Genomic DNA, 13,743 nt, shown 5'->3' with positions numbered 1-13,743 from the left:
TAAGCAGAGCATCGTTAGAGGTGTATGTGTGGACACTACTATGCGCCTGTGCCTGCATGTTACAAACAAAGGGTGCTTTGCATTGATACTCTTGTCGTTGAATTATGTTTCTCCAGAAGGATATTTCGTTCAGACTTCCAAATACTCTTTATGAGGCAGATTGTCTTAGATGTCTGTACAAAGTGAGATTTCATCCATGTGTTTACATCTAATCATTGCATAGATGTCTCCATAAATAGTATGTTAGAATTTGAACAAATTTTCCAATTGAAGAGCCAGGTTCACCAAAGGAATGGCCTAAAAAGATCAGCTGCCCTTGGATTATAGTGCACTCTCCAGGTCACAGTGCATTTAGAGGGTTAGGAGATGGTTTCTTTCTGTACTGTAACCTGCTGAATTTGGAGAAGCATGTACCCCGTGGGGAAGGAGTGTCACTGGCACAACCAGGGGAAGTTGAAGGCCATTTTACTTCATGCAAATTAATCTGAAATATCTTCCCCCTTTTTTCTCTTTGTACAGGTGCTTTCTCCAATGTTGCTATGTCAGAATTATGTGATGTGACTATCTTTCAGATTAAGAAAGCATAGAGGAAGATTTCCAGTGTTTGACAACTTATTTTGCAACTGGTGGATAAAAAGAAATCTCTCTGTATTGCCTGTGTAACAGCATAACACAGGGGCCTAAAGGATGAATTGGCTTCAAAAACAAAGCTGCGCTGGGTGTCCTTGGGGGCAAGAAGGGCTGCCATGTGTCTACTCCATGCTACATGCTTTCATTCATGAAGACTATACTGGTCTCTCCTTGGAAACAAGGCATCATCTAAGGAGATGCTCTGTGCTGTTTGTTTGAAAAGGCAGATTTCTGTAGATCTAAACAAAGGAGAAAATTTGCATTTATTGTATAAACACTCTATCTACTTGGAACAAAAATAATTTTGTCTTTTCTTTCTAAAAAGAATGAGAGATATCAGACACTCTATAAAGTTTAAAAGAGAAAAAGCATATAAAACATCAAAAAGTCTTATGTTAAACATCTCAGCACTAGACACTGACTGAGAAAAAGACCAATATTTACTGAGCCCATTGGGCCAGTGTTATGGACTAAACTTTCAGAAGCGAATAGCATGCCAGAGCCAACCAAATGTCACAGCATGTCTGCATAAAGCCTTGAAATGCTTTGCCCAATCAGTAACAGAGCAGATCTGTTTTCTCACAAGGAAATAGGAACACAAGAAAAACAGAAAACAAATCTTTATAGTGTTTGGATTATCAATTCAATTCTTCCTTGGGGTGCAATCTACTCAGTTTTATAATAAAACCCACACATCTAAAATCTGTCTTGAGACAAACGAGTCCCTGCTTTAAGACAGTGTTCAGCTGTTGCCAAGCAGATGCCAGCCTCGAAAGCCACCAGAACTCCCTTTCCAAGGCACGATTTTGTGCACGTGTTATTGGGTTATCTGTTATTTTTGTCTCTGTCCTGAGGCCTGGAAGTGGAAAACCCTAACATTTATAATGCGCCCCGAAAAGCTGAGTGTAATCTTGAACTCCTGACCCCAATCCAAAATGCTAGGATTGCACAATGTTGTTTTGTGTATAGTTTGCTCTAGCTGGTCATACCTACCTCTTAGGTTTGCAGCTCTAAAGTGCCCCATGAGCTACTTTTCTCTGCTTGTCACCCACACTGAACTCAATAAAGGGCCAAACACACAACTCCATGTCATCTAACTTTGATGTCTCCAAACCCTCACCTCGAATATTATTTCACTGTTATTTCACCCCAGATCGAGCCACCTTTCAAAATTCAACACAGATATCCCAACTGCACCAGAGCGTGCCATATTTTATTATGATTGTGAGTTTACACATCCACATTTTAATGGACTTCCATTCTCAGAATTTATCAGTGCGCTTTCCCACTTCTACACCCGGCAAAGAGTAGATGTGCAATAAATATCTGTTGAATTGCTCTTTGCAAAATGTTTCTCCTAAAAATTTGCAAAAATGACAGATTCAAACAACATTGCAGGTAGTGGTTAGTCTATTAAATATTAACTACTGGTTATAAATATAGCTTCTTTTCTCAGCATCTACTTTTAGACATGGTGTGTAAGACTACTTCTGCAGAGTCACACAAAAAATCTTCAATTTGTCTCTGCTCCTCCCTGCTCTAGAGACAGCCGCTTCTTTTCGTGCGGTGCCAGCCTCGTTCCAGAGACACGATGGTGAAGGTCGGAGTGAACGGATTTGGCCGTATTGGACGCCTGGTTACCAGGGCTGCCTTCACTTCTGGCAAGGTGAACGTTGTTGCCATCAATGACCCTTTCATCGACCTCAACTACATGGTCTACATGTTCCAGTATGACTCCACCCATGGCAAGTTCAAAGGCACAGTTAAGGCTGAGAATGGGAAGCTTGTCATCAACGGGAAGGCCATCACCATCTTCCAGGAACGAGATCCCGCCAACATCAAATGGGGGGATGCTGGCGCCGAGTATGTTGTGGAGTCGACCGGTGTCTTCACCACCATGGAGAAGGCTGGGGCCCACTTGAAGGGTGGGGCCAAAAGGGTCATCATCTCCACCCCTTCTGCCGATGCCCCCATGTTTGTGATGGGTGTGAACCATGACAAGTATGACAATTCCCTCAAGATTGTCAGCAACGCTTCCTGCACCACCAACTGCTTAGCCCCCTTGGCCAAGGTCATCCATGACAACTTTGGCATCGTGGAAGGACTCATGACCACAGTCCATGCCATCACGGCCACCCAGAAGACTGTGGATGGCCCCTCTGGGAAGCTGTGGCGAGACGGCCGTGGCGCTGCCCAGAACATCATCCCTGCGTCCACTGGCGCTGCCAAGGCTGTGGGCAAAGTCATCCCAGAGCTGAACGGGAAGCTCACGGGCATGGCCTTCCGTGTTCCTACCCCCAACGTGTCCGTCGTCGATCTGACATGCCGCCTGGAGAAAGCTGCCAAGTATGACGACATCAAGAAGGTGGTGAAGCAGGCATCCGAGGGCCCACTAAAGGGCATCCTGGGCTACACTGAGGACCAGGTTGTCTCCAGTGACTTTAACAGTGACTCCCACTCTTCCACCTTCGATGCTGGGGCTGGCATTGCTCTCAATGACAACTTTGTAAAGCTCATTTCCTGGTACGACAATGAATTTGGCTACAGCAACAGAGTGGTGGACCTCATGGCCTACATGGCCTCCAAGGAGTAAGAAGCCCACCCTGGACCACCCATCCCAGCAAGGACACAGCAAGAGAGGCCCTCGGCTGCTGAGCAGTCCCTGTCCTAACTCAACCCTTGACACTGAGCATCTCCCTCACAGTTTCCATCCCAGACCCCCAGAATAGCAGGAGGGGCTTAGGGAGCCCTACTCTCTTGAATACCATCAATAAAGTTCATTGCACCCCTCTTCAAAAAAAAAAAAAAATCTTCAATTTAAGAATACCACCAATTTGTGAATCAATGCGTTTACATGGATTGCCAAAGAAATATGGGTGAGGGGTTGCTAAAAGGAGTAGAAATGACTGAAGGGCAGCTGCATAACTGAGAGCTCACCCAGCACGGGTGAAAGACAGACAGCCCATGAACACTAGAAATCATGAGCACACTGCGTGGGCCACAGGTGGCTCAACAGGTTGAGAGCGTTCTTTCCTAGCATCTCTGCCGGCCTAAGTCTCTTCCAGGCAACCTAGCTGTTCTCTGGCTCTTTCAGGCGGTTTGTCTCCCCTAAAGTGACTCTCAGCTGTCCTTAGGGCTGATATATGGCTGTGGAGGGAGGAGCCTAGTGTATCTGTTTTGTTTTAGGGATTTCCTGACGTCTGTCGGTGTTTACTTCCAGAGCTTAAGGAGCTTCCCTACAGGACAGAATAGTTCATCTCCCTCTAGAATAGTCTACATCTCTGTGGGCTTTCTACTACTATGGAAGGTTTGCTTGTAAGAGGAAACAGCCGAACAAGATCCACCTGGAAGAGTTTGAAACCCGTCACACGTGCCTACTTACGTGACTTTGTTTGTCTGTGCTATGGCTACTGTTCCACCGTTTCAAGGCACATAAACCCAACACCGAAGCAATAAAGTGAGTTCTCTCATATGCCTGCCTTTCCTTTAACCAATCCATGGCTTTGTGACAAAGCCTAAGGGTCAATACTGTGGACATACATACATGTTCATTATAGTTCTGTTTTATGGGTCCTTCCTCTGCCCCCCATCCCGTTATTCCCATAGGTGGAGCTCCCCGCTACCTCATGAGTTCCAGGTGACCTCCTGCATGCACTCCTATCCTCCCCAGAGCCTGAGGTCTGTCACGTACTTTGGCTTCACTTCTGCGTTCTATCTCACATGTCACATGTTCCTGTCACCCCTGGAACCTCACATGGAATGAGGATAGCATCATGGTTCTCCTAGATGTGGCTACCTCTGTGTGTCGCTATTCTCAGGAGTGGATATCTCAGCTCCAAACCATAAAGAATTCACATGGCAGAAATTATTATATACCATGCACAGTAGTACAAACTTTATCTTCTGTCTTATTCTGTTTATGAAACTATTTTTATTATTTTCATTGTGTGTGTTTATATGGTATATATGTGTGTATGTGATACGGGATAGGGTGAACAAATGCCATGATAGACATATGGGGGTCAGAGGTTAATATTTGGGGGCTTCAGTTCTCTTCCTTCACCCTGTTTGAGGTAGGGCCATTCTTGTTTCTGCTGCCCTGCATGGTTCAGGTTAGTGCACTCACGAGCTGCTGGTCTCTTTTGTTTCAACTTGATGGTAAGAGTATGGGATTACAGATATGCATTTCATCCTTCTTCTTGCACATGCTTGGTCTTACGGTGTCAGGCTTGCATGGTTAGTGTTTTCACATGATGGATGATCTGGCTGGCCTTGTTTTAAGAAAACACTAAATCTTGCAATAGACAATGATTATATCTCAATGAAAAAGTTTCAAGAATGTTTTATATTATATTTACATTCAAATATAGTGAAATACCTTGTCTATTACTATAACCATTAAAATATCCCATTTGTGCTCTTTAATGACATTCTTATTAATTGCAAAATTTTAACTGATTAAGATAACCAGTGAGATTTACAAGCCGATCAACCAAAGTTTGTTAATTTGCTTTTTTGAGAACCATTAGTCTTTACTAAAGCACTTAAAAACATGATGTAATTTTTGTGTTAAATCATCCATTTTGCAAATACAAACTTGGTGAATTTTTTTGTATGCCTGCAATGCATTCAGAATTTTAAAGGATGGACACGCAATTCTTCAATGTCATCTTTTATGCACAGATATAATTTATCAATTCTGTTAAAATTTGTCTCTTCAGTTAGTTTACTGAACAGGATCAGGGTAAGATCCACACTGTACATTTAAATGATGCAAACTTCAAAACCACTTTAAGAAATCCCCCTCACCCACTCATATCTTTTTTCCATTCCTCTGTATAGATTACTTGTTACAAAATCAAAGCCCTGACTCGGTAGAATGTTTGGTGCTATAGATTAGCTGTTTGGTTCCTCATGGGGCCACTTGACTTTCTTCTCCATCACCTGTAACTTTTTTCTACCTGAAGAAAGTAGCTTCTGGAATTATGATTAAGTTTAGACTCAATATTTCTAGTAAGAATTGTGTTTTAGATGGTGCTACGTGCTTCAAACATATCAGAGACCTAAAATGCCTGTCCGTTCCACTTTCAGGGATGCAGAGACTAATCAGAGATTTCTGCTTCTGTGTGGTAATGTTTTGTGCAAACTGTGACCTGATATTTACAGCCACTGATGATAGTGGCCTGGATTAACTGCATCATTGGTTGCAAAGATGGTGATTCTTTTTCTAATTCTGTTTTGTTTTCAGAAGATTATGAATTAGAAATTCATAATTTCTAATTATGTTATGCTTTCTAGGTTACCTAGAAGACCTTTGCCTCCTAAGCTAAGAATTTGGTGTTTTTCACATGCAAGGATATATGTAAGCTCAGTCCTTTCCTTTAACTCTTCACTTTCCAATATTCTGGATACTGCCCATGATGTTGGAAAACTTAAAATCATCATCATCTCTCATATCTCTCATTCAGAAACAGCTTAGTGTATTAGATGTAATTAAGATAGTCCATACAAGTAGGTCCCTGCCATCCTGACAGGTGGTCAGGATATGCAAATGTACAACTACTTTTTCTTTTGTAACTATGAGGTCACCTGAGGAGTGGCTGTCTTCAGGATACACGGTCTAGGGTAGTTTGAAATTGTTAAAGCAATTAACTTTTTGAGTTGTCCTTTGTTAATAAAGTCTTTATTACATTCTCCCCCCAGTTGTATTGGGTATAAAAATATATGGAAAAAAATAAATGTGGCTGATTCCAGAATTCACTGGAATGCCCTCCTGGAACTTTCTATGTTTTCTGTTCTTGTTATTTTTCATGCGTCTTCATATTCTTTACTTATATTTCAAATCCCCATGACATGGGCACAGACCACTTCCTAAATATAACGCCAGTAGCACAGACACTGAGAGCAACAATAAATAAATGGGACCTCCTGAAACTGAGAAGCTTCTGTAAAGCAAAGGACACAGTTAATAAGACAAAGGGGCAGCCTAGTGAATGGGAAAAAATCTTTACCAACCCCACATCAGACAAAGGACTGATTTCCAAAATATATGAAGAACTCAAGAAATTAGACATTAAAATTCTAAACAATCCAATTTAAAAAATGGGGTACTGAACTAAACAGAGAATTCTCAACAAAAGAATCTCAAATAGCCAAAAGACACTTAAGAAAATGTTCAACATCCTTAGCTATCAGGGAAATGCAAATCAAAACAACTCTGAGATAGTATCTTACACCTGTCAGAATGACTAAGATCAAAAATACTAATGATAGCTTATGCTGGAGACGATGTGGAGTAAGGGGAACATTCCTTCATTGCTAGTGGGAATGCAAACTTTGGAAATCAGTATGGTGGTTTCTCAGAAAATTGGGAATCAACCTACCCCAGGATCCAGCAATACCACTCTTGGGCATATACCCTAAAGATGCTCAATCATACTATAAAAGCATTTGTTCAACTATGTTTTAGCAGCATTATTCATAATAAACAGAACCTGGAAACAACCTAGATGCCCCTCAACCGAAGAAAAGATAAAGAAAATGTGGCACATGTACACATTAGCATACTACTCAGTGGTAAAAAACAATGACATCTTGAATTTTGCATGCAAATGAATGGAATTAGAAAACATTATCCTGAGTGAGGTAACCCAGACCCAAAAAGATGAATATGGTATGTACTCACCCAGAAGTGGATACTAGCTATTAACAAAGCACATTGAGTCTATAGTTCATGACCCTAGAGAAGCTAAGTAATAAGGTGAACCCAAAGAAAAACATATATAGACCCACCAGGAAATTGGAAACAGACAAGATTATCTGATAAAATTGGGGGCATGAGGATAGGGGGAGAAGGGAGGGCAGAAGGGGAAGAGGAGGGGAGAGGTGAGAGTTGAAGAGAACTTGAAGGAATGGGATAGTCAAGGTGGAGGAAGGACAGAGATGAGAGCAAGGCCATTATAGGGTTAACAGATACCTGGATATAGATAAATTCCCAGGAATCTACAAAGGAATCTACAAGGATAACTCCACCTAAGACCCTAAGTAATAGAGGGGAGCTAATCTTGACTTGCCCTGTAGTCAGACTAATGAATTATCTTAAATATCACCATAGAACCTTCGTCCAACAACAGACGGAAACAGAGGCAGAGATCCTCATCAGAGCACCAGAATAAGCTCCCAAAGTCCAGCTGAAGAGTGGAAGGAATGAGAATATGAGCAAAGAGGTCAAGACCACGATGGGTTCACCACCTGAAACAGTTTACCTGAGCTAATAGGAGCTCACCAACTCCAGCCGGACTGGGAAGGAACAACCATGGCACCAAACTAGTCCCTCTGAATTTGGTTGACAGTTGCATGGTTGGGTCAGACTGAGGGACCACTGGCAGTGGCACCAGAATTTATCTCTACTACACATACTGGCTTTTGGGGATCCTATTCTCTTTGGATGTATACCTTACTCAGCCTAGATACAGTAGGGAGGGCCTTGGACCTTCCACAAACCAACGTGCCTTACCCTCTCTTAGGATTAGATGGGGCTGGGATGGGAAAGTGTGTGGAGGGAATGGAAGGAGGGAAAGGAGTGGGAATTTGGATTGGTATTTTTTAAAATCTAATAATAATAAAAAAGAAAGAAAAGAAACTCATGCCCCTACCCTGGCAAGTGGTATTTTTGAGGGTGATCCATGACATACGCCACCCAACGTGGGGCTGACCGGTGAACCCAAAATCACAGAAGTGTGGCCAGTCATACAAGGGAGGATGTGAGGGACCCCACACGAAAAGCGTACCACAGGTGGAGAGGTGAGTAATGAGTGCTCGGAAATAAATTGAAGATAATAAAAAAAGGAAAGAGGAAGGATGGGGATAAATCATAAAATAAACTGTAAATAGTTGTAAATATGAGAACATGACTTGTGCCCATCAGCTTCAGCGGTGATCCTTGCCTGACCTGACAGTCAAGCTGCAAAAAAAAAGTAGCCTCAAAAACTGCAGCTTCAGGACTGAAATCTCAAGGTCCAAATCAAGAGCAGGAGACAGAGCACGAGCAAGGAACTCAGGACCGCGAGGAGTGCACCCACACACTGAGACAATGGGGATGTTCTATCAGGAACTCACCAAGGCCAGCTGGCCTGGGTCTGAAAAAGCATGGGATAAAACCGGACTTGCTGAACATAATGGACAATGAGGACTACTGAGAACTCAAGAACAATGGCAATGGGTTTTTGATCCTACTGCACATATTGGCTTTGTGGGAGCCTAGGCAGTTTGGATGCTCACCTTACTAGACCTGGATGGAGGTGGGTGTTCCTTGGACTTCCCACAGGGCAGGGAACCCGGATTACTCTTAGGGATGATGAGGGAGGGGGACTTGATGGGGGAGGGGGAGGGAAGTGGGAGGTGGTGGCGGGGAGAAGGCAGAAAACTTTAATAAAAAAAATTTAAAAAAAACTGCAGCTTCAGTCAAGTGTCGATAAAATTGTAAATAAACAGGTTAAATATGCCACGCCATTTTACTACTCCTGTTTTCCTTTCTTAAATTGTGTAATAACAAAATTAGGAGAATTACTGCATCCTCTCTTCTGTTAAAGGCTATTGATGTACCGATACAGGATTGTTGGGCATGAGGGTCATGCTGCCTCTGGCTATTCCCCAGCGACCCACCCCAGAGGCCACCTACAGTGCATGCACAGGGGCAACCACCATATCAGCTGCATTGCCTAAACTCTCTGATCTTTAGTCAAGGGGGAAAGGACCCACTTCTGTGGGCTTCCACAATCTATAGTCAACCTTCTGACAACAGACAAAACTTACTATTCCTGCTGAGTGCCCATTGATCAAACTCTCCCTTCTCCATCCACACTCCCTTGTAACACTGTTCTGCTATCAGCTTGATGGAGTCCGTTTTCTTAGATCCCACATATGAGTGTAATTAACTAGCATCCACTTCTCTGTGTCTATTTATTTCGCTTAGCATGATGACTTTCAGTTCTATTCATGCCGTCATAAATGATGGGACCTCAATTTTCATGGCTAAGTATAATTCTATTCTGTATACATATGTACTGATTCTATATCTTGTCAACTGTGCATAATCACAACATCAAACATGAGGTTAGAGGTGTTTGTTCAACATGCAACTTTTTAAAATTATACGTATTTATTTGGGAGGCACAGGTGTGTGCCATAGTGCAGATGGGGATGTCGAAGGACAACTGGCAGGAGCCAAATCTCCCTATAATACGGATCTAGTGGATCAAATTCAGATCCTCAGGCCTGGTGGGAAGTGTCTTTACTTGCTGAGCCATTTCACCATCCCATATAAAGTTTCCCCCTTTGATATAAGCCCAGTAATGGTGTGCTAAATCTTGCGGTAGATCTATTTTTTTTTCTTGGCAGGGGTATTCTTTATCAATAAAGCACACACACACACACACCACAACACAACACAGATACATATACACAGCTTATTAAGTTCACTGCCTGAGGTGATGGGCTGGCGAGCTGTCTCAGCAGATAAAGATACTTGCTACCAAGCAGTAGACCTATTTTTTAACTTTTGAGGAACCTACAAACTCTTTCCACAATGGCCATTCAGATTTGCATTTCTGCTAGAGCACACAAGGGATGCAGTCCTCCACATCTTTTCCAGAATTTGTTATCTTTTCCTGCTTTGGAAAATTGCCATTCTTACTGACAGGATCTCTCACCGTGATTCCAAATTGCATTCCCTTAATGAACACTGACACCACTGCCTGGATGATTGCTGGCCATTTGTAGTTCAAATGTTTATTGCATAAACTAGATCTTTCTTTTATTTATTTACTTTTTTTGGCTTTGCTTGTTCTGTGAATTTGTAAAGGAGGGTCATCAGTGTTGTATAAGTGTGAGGCTTAAGGTCCTACAAAACACGACCCTGCTGTAGTTCTAGTACAGAGCAAAATCATCACAAACAACAACATGTGAGCTTCAGAAAGGATGAAGAAAAGGTACAGAGACTTTGGAGGGTGAAAAAAGGACAAACAGCACTTCTGTGAAAACCTAATGTTGAGCATGGACCTTTAATCCCGAGGATTCTGTTTCCTGAATCACTTTCTCAGATGTGGTAGAGAAGTAGATAATAGGGTGACAATAAGAGCATTGAAAATAAGATACTAAAATATAAAAGACAGGTTTAAAAGACTCAAAACAACAGCAGTTAGATTAAGCATACATGGTCAGGCTGGTGGGATGGCTCTGTGGATAGAGCTTCTTGCTGTGTAAGCCTCATGACCTGAGTTCTGTTCCTGAAACCCATGTAAGGAAAGAAAAGAAGGACTCTACGCATGCACCATGGAACATGTGCATATATATGCATACACACACACACACACACACACCACAAAAATCTATTATGCAAAAATAAATAACTAACTTTTAAAAGACTTTTGCCAGTCATGAGTAGCAGCACAAAGCTTTCCCTCATTGCCATTTAAACTCCAAACTTCATCACAGCAAAGGAAGGGGAAACATTGTAAACATTGTATACACATAACGTTTCTGTCAAAATCAAAATCAGATCACTCCCCCAGCAGAGGAGTACCCCCTTTGAAGGACTCAGCCTGCAACAAAGTGTTTAAAGGAAGCTTTAATGGAGAGCACACCAAGTGGCTCAGCAAAGGGAAGGCTCCAGGTAACTCTAGTGTTGAGTTGCCTGTGTCTAGAAAAGTTCTTCGGTATGCTTGCTGCCTTCTGAAGGCTGTGGAGAACACCTGAAACTTTGGGTGCCCAGAACGAATTTGGTTTTGGAGGCTAGTTCTTGTTCCTCGTGTTTTTCTTTGTATTGTTTTATCTAGACAGGGTCTCAGTGTAACACAGGCTGGCCTCAAACAAGCCTACAGCTTGCACTAGAAACATTCATAGCCATACCTGGTGTCACAATTTAACAACCTTCTATTGGGAACAGTCATTATCTCTGAGGTCGTGTCCTCTGTAGGTTGGGCACAGATGTCAAGATCAGTTGTAGGCAGAAACCCTGAAAACACAAGAAGCAGCTCATTGTTCCTCTTTCACAGCAGCAACCATTAAGACAGGTAGGTTCTCATTGTTACAAGGCCATACTTGGCTCTTTGTCCTTCCACATTGCTCTGTGGTTCTCCAGGCTGCCGTCATCACCTGCTGTATTGCCAGACATGGGTCACACGTACAATATTTTCATATTTCTGTACATGAGAATGTAAAAAAGAAAATTCTGAGGGGAAGGAGCTTTAGCCTTGTTTTGTTTTGTTTTGTTTTTCGAGACAGTGTTTCTCTGTGTTGCTTTGAAGCCTGTCCTGAAACTATCTCTTGTAGACCAGGCTGACCTCAAACTCATAGAGATCCATTCACCTGCCTCTGTTTCCCAAGTGTTGCAATTAAAGGTGTGTGCCACCACTGCTCAGCTAAGAGCTTTATCTTTTTACAAAAATCAAGTAATTGTCTTTTCCTGTTTCCAATAACTAACAAAGCCCTGACTGAAGAGAACGTGTCATATAGCCTCACTGCCTGTACCCAGTGACAATTCAAGATTCTGCTTGGGACAGGAACAAAGAAAAGGTGATACAGACAGGTGGCACTCCTTGTCACTTCAAGGGAGAGGATGCAAACTAAACGGAGGAAACCCCACCTCTATTATCTTCTTAAACTTTCAGTAAGAAAAAGCAGAAAGGCTACAGAGTTCTAGCATTTGGGTACAAACTAACCTGATGTGGGATTCCCCTCCTTATTCTGTGAATATCATTGGTTAATAAAGAAACTGGCTTGGCCTGTTAGGGTAGAACAGAGCTAGGTGGGGAAAACTAAACTGAATGCTGGGAGAAGGAAGGCAGAGTCAGGGGAGCAGCCATGAAGCCCCTCCAGAGCCGGATGGAATTTTACCCCATAAGCCATGGCCACATGGTGAGACACAGATTAATGGAGGTAGGTTAAAATAAGATGTAAGAGTTAGCCAATAAGAAGCTAGAGCTAATGGGCCAAGCAGTGATTTAAATAATATGGTTTCTGTGAGATTATTTCGGAAGTCTGGGCAGCCAGGAAACAAACAAACAGCTTCCTTACAACATTAACCAGCTTGTCAAACATTGCCACCAGAAACCCCTGGAGTTGCTGCAAGCCTGGCTCCTCACTAATCTTTTGAATTCAGGCGAATCTCCCACATAGCCCAGAAGATCCCTCCAGCTAGAGAGACAGAGGCAGATTCCTGCAATAAGATCTTCTCAAAGGGTCAAAGGGCTGTCTGCAAACACAGTTCTCTGGAGGATGAGTATTAAACAGGGGGAAAGAGTATTTTTCCCCTTTCATTCTTTAAAAGGGAGTAAACTGTCCTACAGGAAGATTGACTCTCATATGTCAAAAGTATTTCTAACATGGAAAGATGCCCAAACTTCTGCTCCATCCCAGACAAACTACAGAGAAAATGGTTTCAAATTGTATTTTTTCCTGAATCAGTAGATTCTGAGCTACTAATTCAAATGAATGCAGATTAGAAGAAGGGGCAAGCAGAAGAGTTAGAAGAACAGTGACGAAAATCTCCAGTGACAAATTGAGCCAAACCAGAACTGATTTTGGAGAGTAGCTCCAGAGACCTGACATTTGCTGCTTCTATGGAGAGAGCCTGGCCCAAATGACACCAAGGAGTGGGGCAATAATCTGGGGCTAGGAATGTATCATTTATCTTAACCACCAAGATTGGGTCACACCGTTGGATTACTTCACACCATTGGCCTAAGTAAGATACTCTCGATCAACAATGGGAAGGCAAAAATATAAATTTTCCCAGCTATGGCAGCATCATGTTGATGTCAAAGAAATGTGAGAGCCCAATGACAAGAAGACAGATTCATCAGAAAAAAATCTTCCTTTATTTGCCTGCGACGAAAGTTACAGTGTAAGAGATAAAAAAACACAAGCCCAATATCCTCTCAATAAAATCGTATTGTGGAAACTATTTCCCCGAGGCGAAAAGAGAGTGACCATGGACCAGAGTGACTTGCAGTCCTTGCTGAGGACAAGAAGTGATGCCCTGGCAAAGAGGATGTTCTCAAAATGTCCAGCCAAGTAGTCTGAAATACTGTAGTATTATGGGCTATTCCCTCA

At 42.4% G+C, this 13,743-nt stretch overlaps 1 protein-coding gene across 1 annotated transcript; it reads left to right on the top strand.

Annotated features, from left to right (window-relative positions):
• The first annotated feature begins 2,191 nt into the window (after positions 1–2,191).
• Positions 2,192–3,415, top strand: LOC130866527 (glyceraldehyde-3-phosphate dehydrogenase-like). Its single transcript, XM_057758042.1, has one exon. It carries the CDS (start codon positions 2,222–2,224, stop codon positions 3,221–3,223), a length of 1,002 nt encoding a protein of 333 aa, XP_057614025.1. The 5' UTR covers positions 2,192–2,221; the 3' UTR covers positions 3,224–3,415.
• The last annotated feature ends 10,328 nt before the right edge of the window (positions 3,416–13,743 follow it).

This window comes from Chionomys nivalis, chromosome 25 (genome assembly GCF_950005125.1).
Source record: "Chionomys nivalis chromosome 25, mChiNiv1.1, whole genome shotgun sequence".
NCBI classification, from domain to species: domain Eukaryota; kingdom Metazoa; phylum Chordata; class Mammalia; order Rodentia; family Cricetidae; genus Chionomys; species Chionomys nivalis.
This window is presented reverse-complemented; position numbering and strand designations above follow the sequence as displayed.